General features: G+C 38.4%; 2 protein-coding genes across 5 annotated transcripts in view; both read left to right on the forward strand.

Moving 5' to 3' along the window:
• LOC121504076 (protein NLRC3-like) overlaps positions 1–11149 on the forward strand; it is a 42820-nt gene extending 31671 nt beyond the window's left edge. For 3 of the 4 annotated variants that reach the window (XM_041778682.1, XM_041778683.1, XM_041778684.1), the window contains 6 exons: positions 1057–1264; positions 1359–3150; positions 3233–3406; positions 5578–5751; positions 7546–7592; positions 7701–11149. In XM_041778682.1, coding sequence (XP_041634616.1) covers positions 1057–1264; positions 1359–3150; positions 3233–3406; positions 5578–5751; positions 7546–7592; positions 7701–8227 — 2922 coding nt within the window. In that variant the 3' untranslated portion in view covers positions 8228–11149. The remainder of the gene's footprint in view (positions 1–1056; positions 1265–1358; positions 3151–3232; positions 3407–5577; positions 5752–7545; positions 7593–7700) is intronic. The other variant, XM_041778685.1, reaches the window with a different exon arrangement.
• An 8520-nt stretch (positions 11150–19669) lies between these two features.
• On the forward strand, positions 19670–20656 carry LOC121504320 (trace amine-associated receptor 1-like). Its single transcript, XM_041779033.1, has one exon. The coding sequence runs from the start codon at positions 19670–19672 to the stop codon at positions 20654–20656; it is 987 nt and encodes a 328-aa protein (XP_041634967.1).
• Positions 20657–23404: the final 2748 nt, after the last annotated feature.

A 23404-nucleotide genomic window follows, 5' to 3' on the forward strand; every position in this document is an offset into this window, starting at 1 on the left:
ATATTCTTAATTTTCTTTCTCTTTTCTCACTCATTAAACTTATCTTGTTTTACAAAGTGGAGATTGTGATGCATGTGTTTTCTCCATATCCTTTAATGCCATTTTATGATCTGACTTTTGCTAACATGGAGGCAAAACTATGTGGCTCACAGCAATTAGAGGCTAGTCAATACTAGGTGCCACACCTCAGACTCTCCGTTTTCTAAATAAAGCATGAAATATCATATTTTTACATGTGGAAAACAGTCCATTTCCAGGGCAGAGAACTGCATATTTAACAGGTTAACAGACAGTGGTTATGCAATGTTGCTTGATGCAATGCAATCTCTCATGCGCTATAGACATGGGTTATAGTAGTTTTGGTTGCTGCATAGTTGTAGTAATAATGTGTAGTTAGACAAATTCCCAAGGCACACCTAGACTTGCCTTTAGGCACACCAGTGTGCCACGGCACACCATTTGAGAACCACTGCTGTATATCATTACAGGAAGCATGAACTCCTCAGCGATGGGCATGTGATTCTCAGGATGCTTCTCTGAGCACAACACCTGCACCAGGTTATGCTAATCAATATTGACTGCTTACAGCTGTTTTTCATATTACATTCTCTGATCCCAACATAAATAGCAAAAGTCAAAAATATGCATCATTTCTGTTAATTTGATTTTGTTTCAGAAATGTAAACTACATAGAAAATGATCAGTGTTTTCATTATTTGATTTAGTTTTTAACGACAGAAAAGGAAGCAATGAGCCATTTTTCATTTATTTGTTATTCTATTATCAACCAAATATTAAATGAACAAATGGTAGACAATTTTTTTTTCACCAACAGACTTCAGAGACATATTTTGGGGACCTCTGAGACCAATATAAACTTGTCTTAAAAGGGTAAAATATGTCCCCTTTAAGTATGGTTTTGCTTAATTACTCTGAGACAGTACCCCCTACATTGTGAACCAGTCGGTCACTTTTAAGACCAGCAGGCTTACCATCTGCTACTCTCATTTAAAACTCAGATCCACAAGACAAAATTTCCTTTTTGTTCTGTTCTAGCTGCTGAAAGAGAAAATTGAGAGTTTTTTCATGAGCGAGATGGAGTGGATCCACAGAGTTCTGAGCTTAGGTGGTCCGAGGAAGGATGAGGAGGTGTTGAACAGTGAAGAGGAGGTGCGGAGGAGGAGCAGCAGAGAGGCATTTCTGAAGATCACTGAGAATTTCTTAAGAAGCATGAAGCAGGAGGATCTGGCTGATTTTCTGCAAGGTAGAAAGATGATAGAACATAATAGAAATGGGAAAGGGAGGCAAAATGATGCAGCTTTTTCTGTCGCTCACTTATTCAATGTGGTTTTATCCAGGAACTGTTGCTGCTGACTGCCCAAGTAAACTCAAATCCAGCCTAAAGAAGAAGTTCCAGTCTGTGTTTGAAGGGATTGAAAAAGCAGGAAACTCAACCCTTCTGAATCAGATCTACACAGAGCTCTACATCACTGAGGGGGGACCTGGAGAGGTCAACGATGAACACGAGGTCAGAAAGATTGAAACAGCATCCAGGAAACTACACAGACCAGAGACAACCATCAGACAAGAAGACATCTTTAAAGTTTTGCCTGGGAGAGATGGACCAATCAGAACAGTGATGACGAAGGGCGTGGCTGGCATTGGGAAAACAGTCTTAACTCAGAAGTTCGCTCTGGACTGGGCTGAAGGCAAAACCAACCAGGACATCCAGTTCACTTTTCCGTTCACTTTCAGAGAGCTGAATGTGCTGAGAGAGAAGAAGTTCAGCTTGGTGGAGCTCGTTCATCACTTCTTCACTGAAATCAGAGAAACAGGAATCAGCCGGTTTGAAGAGTTCCAGGTCGTCTTCATCTTTGACGGGCTGGATGAGTGTCGACTTCCTCTGGATTTCCTCAAAAATGAGATCCTGACTGATGCCACAGAGTCCACCTCAGTGGATGTGCTCCTGACGAACCTCATCAAAGGAAACCTGCTTCCATCTGCTCGCCTCTGGATAACCACACGACCTGCAGCAGCCAATCAGATCCCTCCTAAATGTGTTGACAGGGTGACTGAGGTCAGAGGGTTCACCGACCCACAGAAGGAGGAGTACTTCAGGAAGAGGTTCAAAAAGAATCAGGCAAACAAGATCATCTCCCACATCAAGACATCCAGAAGCCTCCACATCATGTGCCACATGCCGGTCTTCTGCTGGATCACTGCTACAGTTCTGGAGGATCTGCTGAAGACCAGAGAGGCAGAAGAGCTGCCCAAGACCCTGACTGAGATGTACATCCACTTCCTGGTGGTTCAAACCAAACGGAAAACCATCAAGTATGATGGAGGTACTGACACAGATACCCTTTGGAGTCCAGAAAGCAGGAAGACGATTGAGTCTCTGGGGAAACTGGCTTTTGAGCAGCTCCAGGAAGGAAATCTGATCTTCTATGAATCAGACCTGATGGGGTGTGACATCGATATCAGCAAAGCCTCGAGGTACTCGGGAGTGTTCACACAAGTCTCTATAGAGGAGAGAGGACTGTACCCGGAAAAAGTGTTCTGCTTCGTCCATCTGAGTGTCCAGGAGTTCCTGGCTGCTTTTCATGTCCACCTGACCCTCACCAACTCTGGAGTCAATCTGATGTCAGAAGGGCCAACAGCATCCCTGATCCCTGGAGACAACCCTGAACTGAAACACCTCCACCAGTGTGCTGTAGACCAGGCTTTGCAGAGTCCAAATGGACACCTGGACTTGTTCCTTCGCTTCCTTTTCGGTCTTTCACTGACAACAAATCAGAACTTTCTCCGAGGTCTGCTGACACAGACAGGAAGTGACTCACAGACCAGTCAGGAAACAGCCCAGTACATCAAGACAAAGATCAGTGAGAATACATCCGCAGAGAAAAGCATCAATCTGTTCCACTGTCTCAACGAACTGAATGATCGTTCTCTGGTTGAGGAGATCCAACAGTCCATGAGATCAGGACGCCTCTCCACAGATGAACTGTCTCCTGCTCAGTGGTCAGCTCTGGTCTTCATCTTGCTGTCATCAGAAAATGATCTGGATGTGTTTGACCTGAAGAAGTACTCCGCTTCAGAGGAGGCTCTCCTGAGGCTGCTGCCAGTGGTCAAAGCATCAAAGAAAGCTCTGTAGGTGGATAAATTAAACATATTTTTATGTTCATGTCAAGTTGCATGCTTCGGTTTGTGCTCATCTCTAATTCCTCCTCAGGTTGAGCGGTTGTAACCTATCAGAGAGAAGCTGTGAAGCACTGTCCTCAGTTCTCAGCTCCCAGTCCTCAAGTCTAAAAGAGCTGGATATGAGTAACAACGACCTGGAGGATTTGGGACTGAAGCGGCTCTGTGCTGGGCTAGGAAGTCCACACTGTAAGCTGGAAACTCTCAGGTCAGGATTCAGCTGTCTTGATCCTTTTGATTAGGGTAGCGAAACTTTGAGAAACAGTGGCAATAAAGTATGCAATTTTACCTGCAAAGTATATTTCCATGTGCAAAACAGGGAAATGTTACATGTAAATGGAAAGTTTTATATCAATTTAACAATCAGACTTTTAGTTATCTGGAGGTCAAAGTCATTTGGACAACATTCAGCTATAATGTGATGATTTATTGTTTACTGAATTATTTCCTGTAGATCAAGGGTTTCAAACTCAATCATAGCAGGGGCCGGATTCTGGGTTTAGGTCTAACCTGAGAGCCAAACAGGGTCAACATTTAACCAAAACTGTCAACCTCATTTTCAGTAATTAAATATGAAAAACGGCACTGATGATAAATCATTTGGAAATTCAAAAAAGTCAAAATGATAAGTATTAAAAAAATACAATTTATTAGTTCAAAAGATCAGAATACAATATCAAAAATTTAAAAAAAAAAGTTTTTAAAGAGCAAATATATGAGGAGAAAGTTAAAATCATAAGTTTGAAAAGTCAAAATCTGAGATCAAATTTGAAATCATGAATTTAAAAGTCAAAATATGACTTAAAATTTTAAATTGTGAGTCTGATAGGTCAAAATATGGGACTAAAAAGCCAAAAATTAGAAGTTGAAAATGTCAAAATATGAGCTAAAATTGAAAATGATGACTTAAAGAGGTAAAATTATGACTTAAATTCAAAATTGGGAGTCTAAAAGGTCAAAATATGACATAAAAATTACAAATTATTCATTCAAAATGTCAAAATATGAGAAAACTAGAAAAGCACTCAGAGAGCGCAGACCTCCACCCTATCTCCCAATAGTACAGAATCCTTTAATAAATTCCTGGATCCAGAAAGTGATCCGGATCACTCTCAAAATTTAATCACTTCTTCCTCATGCCATTTCTGACATTTCCTTGAAAATGTCATCAAAATCCCTCCATAACTTTTTGAGTTATGTTGCTAACAAACAAACTAACTAACTTACTAACTAACTAACTAACCCTGCTGATCGCATAACCTCCTTGGCAGAGGTCAAAAGTTAAAATCATGTTTTTAAAGTCAAAATATGGTATTAAAAAGCCAAAGTAAGGAGTTGAAAAGGTGATTATGAGGTGATATGATTTAAAATACAAAATTGAAACCTAAAAGACAAAAAAGTTAAATATAAAGTCCAAATTCTGAGTTGAAAAGGTCAAAGTATGAAATGAAAAGTCAAAATCATATGTTTGAGTTGTAATCTTGAGATGCAAAATTGAAACATGAAATACAACACATGTAATTTTTTTCCCACATTTTGAGTTTTTATGAAATCTCTTTACTTTTTCAGATTTTTATGGCTTAACAAAAATATTTTAAATACCAGTGTTGATTTCGTCGACTAAAACTATGACTAAAAATATTCGTCGACAGCCTTCTTCCATGACAAAAACTAGACTACGACTAACAAAGATAGATCTGTGATGACTAAAACTGACAAAAACTAAGTTTAGTTTTCGTCAAGATGACGAATACTAGACTAAAATGTATTTTTTTTTTGTCGAACATTCAAAATCCATGATATTTCTCCATTGTGGGTAAATCTGTACATCGCAGCTGTAACTATTCTGCCTCTCAGCTGCAGAAAGCAGGGACCCCAGATTTAGCAGGGTGCAGACTCAGGGTGCAACACACTACCATGATTTGGTACCAGATTTAGGCAAGAGAATAAATGCTTGGACTAAAAGTAAAGACTAAAATGTGAGGACTTTTTCTGGACTAAAACTAGAATAAAACTAAAAAGGGTAGAAATGACTAAAATGTGACTAAAACTAAAATGCATTTCATTTCAAGACTAAAACTAAGATTAAAATTAAAAATAGCTGCCAAAATTAACACTGTTAGATAATCAAGTTGAAGTTAACATTATTATACTGAAGGAAATCTGCAGGCTTCATAGTGGTGGGCCAGTTAAAATACAAATATGATATGATCTTGTGGGCCAGACATAATCGTTCCACGGGCCGGATTTGGCCCCCGGGCCTTGAGTTTGACACCCCTACTGTAGATCTAAATAAATCCCTGATTACGTTTAGATCCTAACAAGTGAAGACATCAACTTGTGTGAATCACTAAGTTAACCAAGTCTCTCTAATTCCAGTCTGTCAGGCTGTCTGATCACAGAGCAGAGCTGTTCTTCTCTGGCCTCAGCTCTGAGCGCCAACCCCTCCCATCTGAGAGAGCTTGACCTGAGCTACAACCATCTCGGACACTCAGGCGAGAAGCTGCTGAAAGCTGGACTGGAGGATCCGCTCTGGAGTCTGGACACGCTGAGGTAGAAACATACAGCAGTATGAGTGCATAAGAGGGAAATATTTGCATTTTTTCAATTGGGTTGTGTGTGACACTTGGTAGTTGTGATCATATCAGACAGGAGATCCCAGCATGCCTTGCTCCTTGAAAGGTATGTGTTTGAGGAAGTTAAGCTGTACAGTTGGATGGGTGCATGTGTGGTGCATGTCACTTTTCAACCCATTTGTCTTTTTTTTGCCACATTCAACCAATCCCTGCCCCTTTTTGCCAGTCCTTTTTGCCACTTTAAATCAATTTTGTTGACCAATTTCCACTTTTTGCCCATTTTTGCCAGTCCTTTTTGTCACTTTTAAACAATGCTGTGACTTTTTGCCACATGTTACCAATTTTTTCCTCCTTTTTTAACCCTTATTTGCTAGTTCTTTTTGTCACTTTGTCAATTTTGATAAATTTTGCCATATTTTACCATTTTTAACCGTTTTTTTAAACCAATTTTCCCTTTTTGCCCATTTTTGCAACTCCTTTTTGTCACTTTTAAACTATTGTGTAACTTTTTTTCACATGTAACCAATTTTTCCACAATTTTTTACCCATATTTGCTAGTCTTTTTTTTTTGTCATTTTAAACCCATTCTGCCACTTTGTTTCCTTATATTGCCACTGTAAACTAGTTTTGTTAACCAATTCCCCCTTTTTGCCCATTTTTTTGCCAGTCCATTTTGTCACCTTTAACCCATTTTGTCTCTTTTTTTGCCACATTTAAACACTTTTTCCCCCCTTATACCCACTTTGCCATTCATTTTTGTCGTTTTTAATTTAATTATCAGCTTTTTTCTCTCTTTTTTGACTTCTTATTCATATTTTCACTTCAAACCCCTTTTGCCACCTTTCACTAATAACTTTTTATGATTATTATAATCTTTCTCCTTAAGTTGTCCAAGTTTCTACTTTATTCTTTTGCATCATGATGTTCATTCACATCACGGCTTAGCTATGAAACCTGGTATTACTTTCCTAATGGTTTAGTTTAGTGTTCCCAGCCACGTTGATAACATTACCAATAAAGAGGTAATTCTGTTTTAAGAAAAGCGATTTACATTTTAGAAAGGCAATATTGCACTACAGCATAAAAAAAACAAAAGCCAGTTTTGTTGCTTTGATAAGCATGGTTATTATATAGTTTAAATATAAAATATAGTTATCACAGGTTTATATCAAAACTCACACTTAGGACCCTTGGAACCCAAATGGGTCCCTGCAGAAAAAGAGCTAAAAAAAAAAAAAAAAAACATTTTTTTCCTCTTTCAAAGCTCAAATCTTTTCATAAGGTTCAGTCTTTATTAAAACTATAAAGTTTCTGTTTATTTTCAAAATATTTAATATCGATAAAATGACCCAACTGGGTCCCTGGAGGGTTAATGTTGAGGCACAAGATCCTATTTGTTGCATCCCAAGTAGTGCCAAAAACAGAGGCTTTCTGGAGTAACAATAATAAACAAACACATCAAAGTTTTTCTGTATGGTCTTACATTGATTTTTGACCTATTGTTGACTTAATGTCCCTCTTTCACAGCACTGTATAGTCTAGCACCCAAAACGCATGAAATATTAATTTCATAACCAGTAAAGTTAGAAGAAAATCTCCTTCCCTTCCTGTCCTAATCACACCTTTATCTCTCAGAGAAAGTTAAAGAATGGTGCAGCAAGTGGAAATAGATGGGTTTGACCCTGTTTCTCTGTCACTGACAAAGTGAGGAGCACTGATTTATTCTGAAGAGGAGTAAGGACAGAAATCTTTCCTCTGTTTCTTCTTCCAGGGTGGACCATGGCGGAGATGAGTGGTTAAAACCTGGCCTGCAGAAATGTAAGTATGAAATTAGATTGGCTTAAATAGCAAACTGTTAGGTGACAAATCCTAAATCCCTTCAGTGTGTCTGATGATGAACTGCGGCTGTCTTCTGTCTTTCTCCAGATTTCTGTGAACTCACGCTGGATCCAAACACGGCACACAGAAAGCTCAAACTGTCAGAAAACAACAGGAGAGTGACACGCGTGGAGGAGGATCAGCCATATTCGGATCATCCGGACAGATTTGAATACGAGGATCAGCTGCTGTGTAGAAATGGGCTGAAGGGACGCTGTTACTGGGAGGTGGAGCGGAGAGGAGGGGTCCATATATCAGTGGCCTACAGAGGAATCAGAAGGAAAGGAAACAGTCCTGACTGTATGTTTGGATTAACCGATCACTCCTGGACTCTTAGCTGTTCTAAAGTTGGTTTCTCTGTCCGTCACAATAACACGCAAACGGCCCTGCCTCTCTTCTCGCCTTCTCTGTCTGGTCGGGTGGCGGTTTATGTGGACTGGCCTGCTGGTATTCTGTCCTTCTACAGAGTCTCCTCTGGCACACTAGTTCATATCTACACCTATAACACCACATTCACGGAACCTCTTTATCCTGGGTTTACACTCTGGTCAGCTGGTACCTCAGTGTCTCTGTAGGACAGGGATGTCCAAACTATGGCCCAGGGACCAAATGTGGCCCGCGGTCCAATTTTGATTGACCCAGAGCAAATTCTAGAAATAAAATGTCAGAGAGTTATTCTAGGTAGCAATGCAGGTGAGCCAGAAAAAGGAACATTAAGATACAGGTATATATCTAAATGACTTAAAGCATTTTGAATAGATCTGTTAAATATTTTTGCCAAGTAACACCTTTATTTGCCTTTTGAATAATTCCAAAAAAGACACTGTTTGTAAAGAAACTGGTAGTTTGTTCCAAAGAGATGTCCTCGTATTAAAATGTGTACCGATCAAGGGAAGTCCAACAAATGGAAAGGCAAAAGTCTTAAGAATTGTCTATAAATTTCCAAAAAATGTTGGATAGATCTCGACGCAAGTGTACATATTTATTAGAGCTGTCGAGGGTACAATTTTTAATTGCGATTAATCTCACAACTTTCATAGTTAACTCATAATTAATCAAAAATTGTGCACATCAGAAATTGTTAAAAGTTTGTATTTTCTATCAAGAAGAGCAGCTGAGTTGCATATTTTCCAAAGCTAATCTCAAAAATTACTTCTGAATTTCAAAATAAAATTAAGTGGGATGTGTGCCCTTTATCGCCAATTCTGTTTTTAACTTTTATGAACAGAATGTCTAGGCACAGCCATGGCGTTGAGGGGGTCCAGTTTGGTGGCCTCAGGATTGGGTCTCTGCTTTTTGCGGATGATCTGGTTCTGTTGGCTTCATCAGGCCATGACTTTAAGCTCTCACTGGAATGGTTGGCAACCGAGAGTAAAGCGGCTGGGATGAGAACCAGCACCTCCAAATCTGAAGTCATGGTCCTCAATCAGAAAAGGGTGGAATGCCCTCTCCAGGTTGAGAATGAGATCCTGCCCCAAGTGGAGGAGTTCGAGTATCTCAGGGCCTCTTTCAGGAGTGAGGGAAGAATGGAGCGGGAGATTGACAGGCGGATCGGTGCGCCGTCAGCAGTGATGCGGTCTCTGCATCGGTCTGTCGTGGTGAAGAAAGAGCTGAGTTCGAAAGGCGAGGCTCTTTCAATCTACGTATCTACCCTCACCTTTGTCATGAGCTGTGGGTAGTGACTGAAAGAAAGAACGAGATCGGATGCCTTATGAACACCTCCCTGGTGAGGTGGTACGGGCAGGTCCCACCCAGAGGCCCCAGGGAAGACCCAGGACATGCTGGAGAGACTGTGTCTCCCAGCTGGCCTGGGAACGCCTTGGGATCCCCTCGGGAAGAGCTAGACAAAGTTGCCGGGGAGGATCAGCTGCTGTTTAGGCTGCTGCCCCCACGACCTGACCTCAGATAAGCGGAAGAAGATGGATGGATGGATGGATGGATGGAAGGTGTGGTTGTCCACACAGTATAACAGTATCAGAATAATTATAACAGAAAGAAACTTGAGTTGGCTTTCTCTGGCTTGTGGGCACAGGTCCAGAGCAGCCTAGGGAAGAGGGGCAACCCGGAGTTTGGCTGCGATTCACTACATTGTCAGTGTTTCCATTTGAAACAATGATCTCATATAACTTATAGTGAAGTAATAAACCTTGTGATATCGGTTGTCTTCTAAAACTGAAAATTGGCATTGGCCAGAGAGGTAACAGAGCTTTATTCTGTTGTTGTTTTTCTGTGTGAAAAGTGACATTAATGTAATCAGAAACTGCCACTGAGATTAACAGGGTTGTTGGAGGACTGAACTGGAGCTGATAATAGAATATTTTCTTGTAGGAAAGTCAAAAAAGCAAATAACTGTTGATAGAATGGCAATTTATTAATGCAAGAATAAAATTAATCTTATAATCCACCATAAAAGGAAACACAGGAATTCATAGACATGACAACATGATCTAAGAAAATAATGTGCAATTATATAAGGACACAGGGCATGGACATGACCTCAGGATTAGGGAGATACTCCTCTATTATTTTTTTAATAAAAGCTTTATTTTGTCCAGCTTCCTAATGCCACTGACTTCCCAAGGAGTTGGATTCACCCATGTCAGTCTGGAAGAAGACTTTAAGGGGAAGCTCAAGGTTCACGTAGGCCTGTGCGATATATCATTTTTTTTTTTGATTAAGTCAAATTTTTTTGTTTAGGACGACGGATTAAAAAATAAAAATCTACATTACTGAAATCCCTCCGCGCTTGCCTTCATTCCTCTCTGCAGATTGATATCAGGCTTTTATAAGTGGCCTCTTTCACATTAGTTGAGTAGTTATACCTGATCAACCTTCGACAGCCTGCATACAACTTCATTTACTTTGACACTGTCATACCACACTGTTTCTTCTACATGACCACTAATCTACTGACAAGCTTCTCATATTTACGTCCAATTAAGTGCTGGGAGAAAGCTCAGACAGGGAGGCAGCGGCCATTACCTGAAGCTACAGTGGCCTCTAGTGGCGGGAGGTTAATTACAGGTTAAAAGAGTATTATAGACCAGGATCACTGGCCTGTGTTTATTAAAAATGATAGTAGGGCTGTCAAAAGATTACACATTTTAATTGCGATTAATCTCAGAAATTCTGCAGTTAATCTTGATTTATCACACCCTTTTTAGGGCATTTTAAAATTCCACTATTTTGCAATTGGAATCGTAGTTGTTCATAGTAAATTTCAATTAGCTGGCGGAACTCAAGGTAAAAAATTGAAAAGTACTCCAATTCCAGTGAAAGTCCTGATTCTGTAGAGGTCAATCTTTGTCAAATCAAACTCTTCTAAAATCCTGTAACCATGATGATGATAAGGAGATAAATATTGTGAATCTTACCTGGGTATCTTGTATCCTGAAAAGAGATGAGCTAAAAATGTCAGATCTTCTTGAACTTATACCTGCCTCTGTCACCTGATGTTTACTCACACCTGAGTTGACTATAAAATCACTAAAAAGTCATGTGCCACTGTGTTGAAGTTTGTGGTCTATTTGTCTGGTATAGTGAGGTCAGGAGATCAATGTCATTAAAGTCAGCTGCTGTAAACTAGACACTAAAAAACATGACAGTCATTTTGGCTGTTTTCACGTTTTTAATTCATCAGCGTTGCTGAAATAAAAATCACAATAGTGCTGGTCCCTGATTATTCGTGCTGACAAATAATCGTCTTTGATGAGCTTAAAGTCGGGAAATGTACCCCTGATCATCATGGAAGCAAACTGGCCTAAAACCAGTCTTAAAACCCTTCACTGTGTGGCCAGCTTCTGCATGGAACACTGGTAAAAGCTGGTCATTAAGGACATCGCTTCAACATTAATGACAGTGCTTCTCCTTTCAGCAGGGCACAAGTTTCATGAGTTTAATTTTTGTTAATCATGCATGAAACTTAAAATAAGTAAACCAGGTCAATGCTCTGTTATTTTCTCCTTTAGTGGTAAAATGCAGGTGAACTTTAATAGAATTAAGAATGTAAGGATTATAAAGTGTTTTATATATACATATATAACGCTTACCTTTTTTTTATTGTTTTGTTGAAGATTTTGCTGCAACCACAGGAGACAAGAGCATTTTATTATGACATTTTTCTCTTTATAGCTTTATGATCCTTAATCATGGCGTCAGCAAACATCTTAGTTTTAAAAGAACTACAAAACAAAATAAACTCATGGTAATATCACACGTTTTACCACTTAACCTACTTGCCTGTGCAATCTTTATGGGCATTCCTCTACTTTCACAGTCTTTTCTTCTTCTTCTTCTGTAACATATTCGTAATTTCTCTAGATGTATTTTTGGTCTTTTTATGCCTGTATCAATAAAGGAGGAAAGTGGATAATGAGGACAACAAAGTGGGGGAGAGACATGTAGGAAAGGCTGGATTTAAAGGCCATCTTAAAGGCGCTCCTATATTCGTACGGAAAATCACAAGGCTCCTGATGTGAGTAGAAAGGCTCCACAAACCTGGCCTGTGAATTATTAGCATGTTTGTGCTGTTTATTCACATCACTCTTCATGTTGCTCAGAGACCTTTGGGCCGGCTCAAACAACACAAATTCAGCCTGATTTTGGCCCAACTGCTCGTCCAAGCTCATCGTCAAACCTCTGGCTAGTTACTCTACTAAATACTCTTGTAGTGACATAATTCTGTCTAAGACGAAGTTTGACACCCAGACCAGGACTGCACACAGGGCCCTAATGGAAATTCCAGTAAAAGGGGCCTCCACCGTTGCGATTTATTGATAATATTGATGCGCTGTATCAGTAGCATTGGTGCTACTTTTCAACATTTCTGTACTTTTTTCCCTTTGTTGTTGCCCCTGTTAACACATTTTTTGCCACTTCAAATACATGTTGGCGTCATTAATCCATTTTGCAACACAAAATTAATTTTTGTCACATGTAACTCCTTTTTACTACTTTTTTTTGCCAATTTTAAGTGCATTTAGCCATTTTATGCCCATTTTTACAACTTTAAATCCAATTTTGCCACTTGTAACACCTCTCACCACATTTTTCTGCCTGTATTTATCACCACTTAAAACCAATCTTTTCCACTTAAACCCTTTAAAAGCCTCTGTTATCAAAATATGTGTCTGAATCCAAAACACACACGTCTGTGCATACCGTCTTGCTGTCTCTCCACAACAGGCTGTCCTGGTGTTTGTTACAGGTGCAGCAAAAATCATAAAACAAAGGAAAGACTCAGTATGAAATTCTGGCTGGAATAAAGGTATAGGTGTTTATGGTTGTGAGCGGTGAAAGTTCATATGATCCGTCTGGTGACGCTACCCGGTGTGCTCGCTCTCATTGGATGTTGTGGGTACTCCGTCAGTGGCATGACGACCTAGAATTGTAAATATCAAACGTTTGATATTTACGATTCAGGGTCTGGGAGGCTACGACGCGATTTGGAGCAGTAAATTAATCGTGTTGACACCACACATGCAGACTACTCAGACATATAATTGTTTGCAACGGGGCTCCAGTCAGTATATGCCCCCACAATCGCTTCGGGGGTCAAATCTTGCGTAAAATTGGGCTTAAAATCATGTAGTGTGTGAACCGCCTGATCGGCTTAAATTATAGGTTTTGTGTGAAAGTAACACGTCTTTTTGAGACACTTAATTATTTTGAGTTCGTTAAATCAAAAATGGAACTTTTTATGTATTCTAAGTAGGGCTGTCAATAGATTAAAATTTGTAGTTGCAATTACTCTCTCGAATTCATAGGTAACTCAAGATTAATCGCAAATTAATCACACTTTTTTGTCTGTTCTAAATGTACCATAAAGGACTATTTCCCAAGATTTAAATACCCTAAATACACAAGTGGACAGAACTGCTTTCTATGCAAATGTTTGTTCAGAGGTGAGTAAAGTGGACACATCTGCCCCACTCAAGTGAAGAAGCAAGTAATTACTTCAAAATGTTTGTTATTATTTACCAGCTTTTTATTTTTAAATTTAAAAATGGCTTAATGTAAAATAAATGCTGACAATCAGTCCAGCAGATTCACTGGAATAACGTCAATAAACACAAACACATTTTTTCTTCTTAAATAAAGGAGACCCACAGTCTATTAATGCTTTTAGCTTACTACATTATGATACTCTGCAGCGCTCATTCACTCTCAGGCTCACCTGTAACACCTCTGCTCTCCTGTCACACACCAGCCTCTTCTGCTCTGTCTCCTCATGATGCAGCTGTACATTCACCATGCATAAGACCATCCCCGATAAGGACTGTGGAGTCTTTGACACTTTTGCGGAATCTTGATTTACTGTTCTTTTAAATTTGGTGTTTATTTACAGTTCCAGTCTATCGTTTTAGTAAGTTTCGTTTTCTCCGAAGACTTTCACTTTCAAGCAGGAGCTGAGTGGGGATGGGAGAGGGCCAGTCAACTGTCAATGTAAAGGGTCAGTGCAGCTGTAGTGCTGGTTCATAGCAGGACTTTCTTCTAGTTGCCCTTCTGGTTGTTCTCCACATTGGATTTAAGAACATATGGTCTATGTGTTTCGCGGTGGTGTCAGAGGAGCATCAGATGCAGCATGAACATAATCCCGTAACCCGCCATTGTTGTTTTGACCAGTCCTGCGCAGGCGTCTTAAGAGAGCTACGCTATGTGTGACGTAATCATTTCAAAAAGATGCGGATGGCTATCCACAAAGAGACGAAATGTTAGTCATATATGGAATTTTTGCACTCAAAAGTAGTGTTTACAGTCACGCTCCTTCCGTGAGGAGGAAACGCCTATACGACAAAAAATGTTTGCGTATACTCCTTAATTCGTCTCCATGTGGACGGGCCCATTTACCTCCACAAGTCAAACGTGCTGACCAACCAGCAAACCCCCAGCACTCTGCTAAGGTTGGCATCAGGAACCCCCCTTCGCAGGAGTTCTGTTCAGTTGGTTCCCTGAAACTTCCAGAGGGCTGCACAGTGATTTGCAAATCACTGTATTGTGTATACATTGACATTTTACACATCCTGACTTTTTAGGATTTGGGGTTTGTACTAATTTATATTAAAGTGTAAATTTGATTCCTAATAAAACTTAAAAGGAATGATAAGTTTGTAGAGAGAAGTCAACCATTTTGGTCTAGTTTACTTGTGACGCTAAAGTCATAGCCCATGTTTCCAGTAAAAAGGCGTGAACTAAAATGGTTAGAAACTCCAAAACTGAAAATTAGTCCAGTTTTGGCCCTGGAGTAAATTAAACAAGTTATGTGTCCAATAAACATTCTTCTCCAACTGTTTTTGTTTTCAAACTAACTGACCTGGCACAAATTTGACTGCCATAAAAGCATGGATAGAGCCATCATTTTGATATTAATGAGCTCCCTGGTTGAGGATGAGCTAGTGGTAATGAGCTCCCTGGACTTGGAGGTGTTAGGGGTCAACAGAGGAGGCTTACATCAGCCCCACTGGACCATCATTCACACCTCTAATGAATGTTTACCTTGCACTGACAGAGCTCAGACTAAAACTTCTAACTCATCACGACTGGAGAGAGTGCAATCTTTTTGACGAACAAGCATTAACTTTAACTTTTAGCACCAGCCTGCCATTAATCAGGGTTAGGTATCTGGTTTCTCATAGCCACTTTTCTACTAAGAAGGTCCAAACTTTCTAAAACATGGAAAAAAAAATAATTCCTCTAACTTTTGGTTAACAAGCTACAACTCTGAGGTCAGCAGTCAATAGCTGTTCGAAACTCGGCAAAACTTAGGCTAATCCATCTTAAAAAGCTCCAGTCTACAACGCTTGTGCCGAACTGAACACTGTTCAGACCAATCAGCGCCATTAAAGGAGAATGTGGCGGTAGCTACAGGCTTTTTTGAAAAGATAACAACTCACTGCTGGATACGCTGTTTCCTTGTTTTTCACTGGCGAATCCATCTTGCAAAGCTCCCAACTCAACCGTTTTGGCCTGGTTAGAAAATGGCAGGACCAATCAGGGGCAGTATTTCCAGGCGCAGCAGAGTCGTGACGTAAGCAAGAAGCAACAAGAGGCAGTTATGGCAGAAGAGATTAGCGTGGATGCTGCTAAAGCGCTGGTTTTATCAGAAGTTGATGACATTTCTTCGTTCAAAGAAGAACAAAGAACAGCAGTTAGTTGTTCTCTTTTCAAAAACAACAAAAGTCGTGAACTGACATGTTTACAGTTGCCATGGTTCATGGTTGCCATGTGACAGAACGTTCATCCAATCAGACTCTGAGTTTTTTTTTCCAATCCTTTGCCTTTTCCCGAACGCTTGGTGTTGAAGACTTTCCAGATGGATGTGTGAAACACATGTGTCAGGTTAGAAGAGTAGAGGATGTGCTCCCACACCAGTTTTAAGCTCACGTACGTATGTTTTCACATCTGTTTGGACTTATTTGGTGAAGCACAGCAAGTTCATGACTTAGAAAACATGCGTACGTGAGCTGAGAGCCGGTGCAGAATCTAAGTGCATCCGTCACTCTTGTCCAGATTGAAAAATGCTGATCTCTATGCAGAAACTGCATTAACTGTTGTACGCACATTTGATCACTGAGGGTCAATATAAGCAGCATTTAAAATAAAAAAAAAAGCAGAACAAAGGCAAGTTAGGTTAACTTATGGGAAATCGATCCATTTACAGTGCTCCACATGTAAACTATTAGAGGTAGCATGATGTGTCATTGTGAACTCCTGACCTTTTTTTTTTTTTTCCATTTTTCCAGCATGAAGTTTTTCAATGTAGATTAGGGAACAACTGAACTGTATTTCTTTACTTTGTTTGCACTCCTGACTGTTAACAAGGATCCAAATTTTTTATACATTCTCCCAATTTTACATGTTACAGTTAAACAATTATGCAAAACCTCCTCAAACTACAGATACTGTCCCAACCAGGGGGAACTTAAAACAGGGTAAGAGGAGAGTTGGAGCTTTCTGACAATCTACATAATGTGAAATTAAAACAATTGATTAAAACCATCAAATAGAAATCCCAATACTTACGTGAACAGATTTCTCACCAGTCAGTAGGCTTTTAACTTCAGTTGTCAGCACTTTCTGACACTTGTTATGAACTTCCTGTATTAATTGGAAACTTTCATGAGTAACTTTAAAACTTTAGTAGTCTTTAAACTCACTAATGGACCATTTAGGGATTTTTATCCCTGTTGTGCTGCTTTTCTGTCTGCTGGGACAGACTGTCCAGCCTTGCTCCCTTGGGCTCTTTAATTTAACCTCCTGACTTTACTGACCAGACTCAGAGATTATTTAGAATAAGAATAGACAACCACATGTGACAGCGTCTGCTTTGCAGATAGCCATGGTAGGTAAGTGTGGATGTTAATTTATGCTATTTTTTAAATGACTTTATGATGTGGAAATGATAAAATAAGATGACTCTTGATTTATAGCTTTTATTTTAAATGGTCATGACATCAACAAACCTTGTTTTATGGCGCTATTCAAATTCAAAGGAAAGTTTGGACTTGTTGACTCGCTCTTTTGACGATTTCAGGCTAGCGTCTTATTTTGAAGGGATTATTATCTCATAATATATCTTCATGAAAAGTGTTTTACATCAGCTTAAGCTTTTGTGATGAGTTTCCAGTTTTTGTGCTTTTTTTTTATAGGTTATTATAGCATACTATGGGAAGAAATGCTCAGATTACAAAGGTAGCAACATTTTTTAGTTCAAGTTTTAAATTTATGAGAAACTGAATTTTGAATGTTATTAAAAAAAAGCATAAATCTGGACTTTAGAAACTCAAATTAAATAGTTGGATATTAACTTGAAAGAAAACTTAAAACTGGCTGGTTCAGAGGAGTTTCTTGAGTGTTAAAGAGCTGAATTGCCCCAGTTTAAGGCAATGTCTCTTCAATTCTGGATGCTAAAGATAATGTGATAATCCAGAGCTAAATTCACAAATATTTCCTTATTGCTATGTCCCATTAAAAAGTAGAATTTTATGTGACTCTAAACTGCAGGACTTTTTTAAGATTAACAACTTAATCTGGTTTGATTTTCTTTCACCTAAAAGGCTGTTTTTGACATCATAGTCTCATAAATGTATAAGCTGTTAATAAGAAAAACTTTTTCATCTTCACGGTCCTTGAAAAATCTCATTTTTATAAATGGTCCTACTTTTGAAACTCAAAATTTCATTTGTAATTGTAATGAATTTACTTATATCAAATCTTGAAAATTTTGTTTTATTTTTTCTTAAATATCTGATTTTACATTTTTAAAGTGGAGAAGTATTCCAGGGTGGGTTTTCTCATGAATTGGCAACATTTCTAAACTAATTTACATTTTTTTCTCCAAAATTTGTGAATTTTGAATTCAGAAAATTTTGGATTGGTTTTGTAAAATTGTGACTTTTTAAACTCTGATTTTTCTTTTTTTCCCCTCTTAACTTGGAAATGTGTAATCTTGAAAAATCTCAAGTTTTTTCAAAGCAAGTATGACTTTCAAAATGTTGAAAGTTTCTCTTTTTTCATGTATTAGAAACTTTTTAATCTCAAACATTTAAATTTTATTTACATTAATTGATTGTTTTTTTATCTTAAATTCTGATTTATTTATTTATTTTTTGGTATATTTTTGATTTTATAACTCAAAATCTTTCAAGTCGGTGGGTTCTTATAAATTGATTAGCCCTTTAATCCTGAAAATTTTGATTTTTTCTCCTAAATTTACACATTTCTGATCTCACTCCCAAAGAGTAATACATTTTTTTTTTTTTTACTTTTAAACATGAAAATGTCGTGTTTTTTCCATACATACTTGTAACTTTACAAGAAAATTCTGAGTTGTGTTTCTCATAAGTTTGCATTTTAATATTTGCTTCAGTATTTTGTATGTTTTAATGAATCTAAAATGGTATGTGCTTCTATGTTAAATTTATTTTTAAGCTTTTCACCACTTTTGGTTGATCATCCTGATGAATTTATTTGTCAAGTAAAATAATTCTCATATTCTTGAACTCTGCTTGTGATGATTCTCTAAATCAGTGGTACTCAACGCGTGGCTCTTGAGCCCCATGGGGCTCTTTTATGTATTTGAAATATTATTCCCTAGAAGAAAAAATGGAAACTTTGACCTCAAAAATCACCCGTTACAAGTCACATTAATAAGTGTGTTTCCCAGTTATACAGAACGCTTTAACTGTCAACCTTAATTATGTGTCAGTAAATTTCCATTGTCCTCATTTGCTGTTTCTTTCCCTTTTATCCTTTTTTGCCACTTTTGATGCATTTTTGCTGAGTTAGGCCCTTGTTGGCACTTGTTTTTGCCACTTTTGTCTCTTTTTTGCCCTTTTTCACAATTTTTTTGCCACTTTTCACCCATTTAAAGTGTGACTTGCTATTAAATGCCACTTTTCCCTATTTTTGCCCTCATTTTTGACACTCTTTGCTGCTTTTTGCCCATTTTAGTCACTTTTTACTCGATTTTTGCCACATTTTTGCTGCTATTGGACCATGTTCGCCACCTGTAGCTCATGTTTGTCACTTATCACCCATTTTCCAATTTACGCCCCTTTTCCACTTTACTTCACTTTCCACAGTTGTTGCCACTTTATGCCTATTTTTCTCCTAGTCACCCATTTTTTGCCACTTTTTCGCCACTTTTTGTCCATTTTAACCATGTTTAACTCACTTTTGATGCCACTTTAAACCCATTTGGCAACCATGCCATAGTGGCTCTTGTGAAGGTAATTTTTTTTTTTAACAATTTGGCTCTTTGGTTGAGCAGGGTCGAGTAACACTGCTCTATATATTGTAAAGTTTTTCTCAAAGCTGAAGGCAGAGTTGTGTACTGAGAGGGGATCAATGATGGATGAAAAATAAATGCCATGAATGATACTGAACTGCTAAACTTGATGCTTTTTATTAAGCATATTCATTAAGTTTGATATGTGGATGAACATATATATATGAGGAAATGCTGTCTCATATATAATATTTTTTCAATCCTGATTTTCCTCTTTCCTCTGAAACAGATGGAGTCAGAGTTCTGCTTTGAGTCCAGAAACAACTCCTGCTTAAAGAGAAGTTATCCCCTCCCGACTCGTGTATGCTTTTACATCTTCATCGGGGTTATAATCATTTTAACAGTGTGTGGAAACCTTCTCGTCACGTTCGCCGTTGCTTATTTTAAGCAGCTCCATACTCCCACCAATTACCTGATCTTCTCTCTGGCCATGTCCGACCTCCTCTTGGGTTTGCTGGTCATGGCCCCTGGTACGATTCGGGTTATAGAGTCCTGCTGGTATTTTGGCGACTTCTTCTGTAAAGTCTGCATAAGTATTGACATCATGTTGGTTACGGCGTCTATTATTAATCTGGCATTCATTTCTATTGATCGATACTATGCCGTCTGCCAGCCTCTGCTTTACAGAACTAAAATGTCTACTCGTGTTGTGTTGATTATGGTTTTACTGTGTTGGAGTATTTCTCCTATTATGGGCTTTGGGCTAGTTTTTTTGAACCTGAATACTTTTGGAATGGAAGACTCTCACTATAAGCAATATGTATGTGAAGGCAGGTGTGCTCTGACACAGGGCAAGCTCGCTGGCACGCTGTCGACTTTAGTTTGTTTTTACATGCCAGGAGTAATACTGCTGGGAGTCTACATGAAGATTTTCCTCGTTGCAAAGAAACAGTTTCACAGCATACACAATGCCAGCGCTGTTAAAATGTCAAACACGAACCAGACAAAAGCCACCAAAACTCTGGCCATCATCCTTGGTGGGTTTCTTTCTTTCTGGAGTCCTTTTTTCATCTGTAATCTAGTCTATCCTTATGTGGATTACTCAATACCACGAGAACTGTACAGTGCATTTGCATGGTTGGGCTTCCTGAACTCTACTGTGAATCCTATGATCTATGCATTCTTCTATAGTTGGTTCAGAAAGGCGTTTCATTTGGTGATTTCAGGTAACATCTTCAAATCAGACCTTTCAGATATGACACTTTTTACTGAATAAACTGTTGAAAGGGTCAAAAAGCTTTGGTGTCGGAAGTGGATTTTGCATTTGCATAAGAAAAAATCATTTACAGTGCTTCCACAGCTCCTTAATAACTCTTACTTTAAAGTTTTAATGTAATTCCATAAAACGTCTTAGAAAGCCTTACTTTTGTGAGAGGTTGCTTTTGTTTTTTATCCAGTCTTTCTTTTCCAGCGAACTTTATTCTTTTTTAAATATCTTTTGTTGTGCATATGCTTGTTCATGTGTCATATAATGCCATCTACATTTCCGGACTGAACCTATCAGCCTGTCCGTGTCAGCTCCATGCCCTCCGTATGAGAGGAGTCAGTGTACTTCATGACCAACACGTTTTCATTTCAAGTGAGAAATCCAAAATCAAGAAACAAGCTGTTCCCAGTTAAGATAAGATATTCCTTTATTAGTCTCGCAAGGGGAAATTCCAAATTTACAGCAGCAAGAGTGGAGTAAACAAAGCACACAAATGAATAATGAATAAATGAAAAATAGGACATATAGAAATGTAACTTAGAAATCAAAAACAATTATAAATACTATGTACAGCTGTTATGTACATGATGAATAAATTACAGATTGGAAATCAGGAGACACTTATATGTACATCAATATACACATATATACAGTGCTTAACAAATTCATTAGACCACCCTAATCCTAACCAAAGTAAGGTTTATGCCACAGCTGCCCTAAATTAACAGCATTGGTAATTACCAAAATCATTTTTTATGTTTCTGCAATGGTTAATACGCCAATATGTAGAAGCTCTTTAACCCAAATTATATTTTTAATGCTAAAATATAATTATTATTGTTATCCATGAATTTTCAAATGTACTGATTTACAAAAAAACTGAAAAAAATAGTAAAGGACATTATTATTTCTTGATTAATATGTTAAATTATAGTTATTTACTTGCATTCCTGAAGAGAAAAATGAGTTTTAGTGGTTGAATGTTATGCTTGATAAATTTCTGACCTCTCAGAGAAGCCCAGTGAGCCGGCTCAAATTTGGATAAATTCAGTTTGAAATTCCTCCTTCCTGCTCAAAATGGTAAAATGTGGAGAGCTGACTAAGAAAGAAAGAGTCCGCATTAAAGCACTTCATGATGCTGGATGGTCTCTGAGACAAATAGGGAAAGACATAAAGTGTTCTCACAGTGTGCTCAAGTATGCTTTGGAGTAATTTGCCAAGTCCAAGTTTGAACTCTTGGGTCAGCATGGTCGTGTTTATGTCCGCAAGAAAAAGCTGGAGAAGGTTTTGATGCCAGATGCATTGCACCCACAGTGAAACACGGTGGAGATTCCATTATGGTATTGGGTTCCATTTGTGGATGTGGAGTGGGCAAATTAGTGAAAATGGACGGTATCGTGAACAAGAACGTCTACCACAACATCTCAGTGCATCATGGAATCTCTTCTGGACTGAATCTGATTGTTCGTGGGTTCATATACCAACAAGACAATGACCCCAAGCACACTTCAAAGCTCTGCAGACTATTTGAGCAAGAAAAAAGAATCTGGAGAACTGGAACTGATGAACTGGCCAAGTCAAAGTCCAGATTTGAATCCTATTGAACAAATTTAGGATTTAGTAGATTCAAAGATTGACGGCACAAAAGTTTCATCTAAAGCAAGTCTGTGGGAACAGCTAGAAACTATTTAGAACTCAATAAGAAAAGAGACTGTGGAAAAGTACATAAAAACAATGCCAGCAAGAATGCAAGCTGTTATCAAGGCCAAAGGAGGCCATACAAAATATGACATTTTTTGGTTATGTGTGGAAAAGGACTATTTAAGTTGTTTCAGTTTGTTATTTGCCAAATAAATAATAACATTTTTAGTTTAAACAAGTTTTTGAAATATTTCCAAAGTATTTGTTTTCTCGTTTTTATGACAGGTGGTCTAATAAATTTATTAAACACTGTATATATAACGATTACCTTTTTTTTATTGTTAATTAAAGATTTTCCTGCAACCACAGGAGACAAGAGCATTTTATTGTTATTTTACTCTTTATAGCTTTATGCTCCTTAATCATGGTGTCAGCAAACATCTTAGTTTTAAAAGGACTACAAAACAAAATAAACTCATGGTACTATCACACATTTTACCACTTAACCTACTTACCTGTGGAATCTTTATGTGCATTCCTCTACTTTCCCAGTTTTTTCTTCTTTTTTTGTAACGTAAAGCATTCATCATTTCTTTAGTGGTCTTTTTATGGCTATATCGATAAAGGAGAAAAGTGAATAACAAGGACAACAAAGTGGGGGAGAGACACGTAAGAAAGGCTGGATTTAAAGGCCATCTTAAAGGCGCTCCTATATTCGTACGGAAAATCACAAGGCTCCTGATGGGAGTAGAATGGCTTCTCAAACCTGGCCCATGAATTATTAGCATGTTTGTGCTGTTTATTCACATCACTCTTCATGTCGCTCAGAGAGCTTCGGGCCGTCTCAGAAGACACAAATTCAGCCCAATTTTGGCCCAACTGCTCGTCCAAGCTCATCGTCAAACCTCTGACCAATCAAGAGCTTAAGGAATGACAAACACTCTTGTAGTGTGACCTAATTCTGTCCAAGACGAAGTTTGACATCCGGACCAGGACTGGACCCAGGGCCCCATGACAATTCCAGTTAAAGGGGCCTTCACTGTTGCGATTTATTGATAATATTGATGTGCCGTATCAGTAGCATTGGTCCCACTTTTTAACAATTCTGTACTTTTT

This window comes from Cheilinus undulatus, linkage group 22, assembly GCF_018320785.1.
Source record: "Cheilinus undulatus linkage group 22, ASM1832078v1, whole genome shotgun sequence".
Lineage (NCBI taxonomy): Eukaryota > Metazoa > Chordata > Actinopteri > Labriformes > Labridae > Cheilinus > Cheilinus undulatus.

Coding starts and splice junctions, on each gene's coding strand:
- LOC121504320 (XM_041779033.1), top strand. CDS start 19,670: ATGGAGTCAGAGTTCTGCTTTGAGTCCAGAAACAACTCCTGCTTAAAG.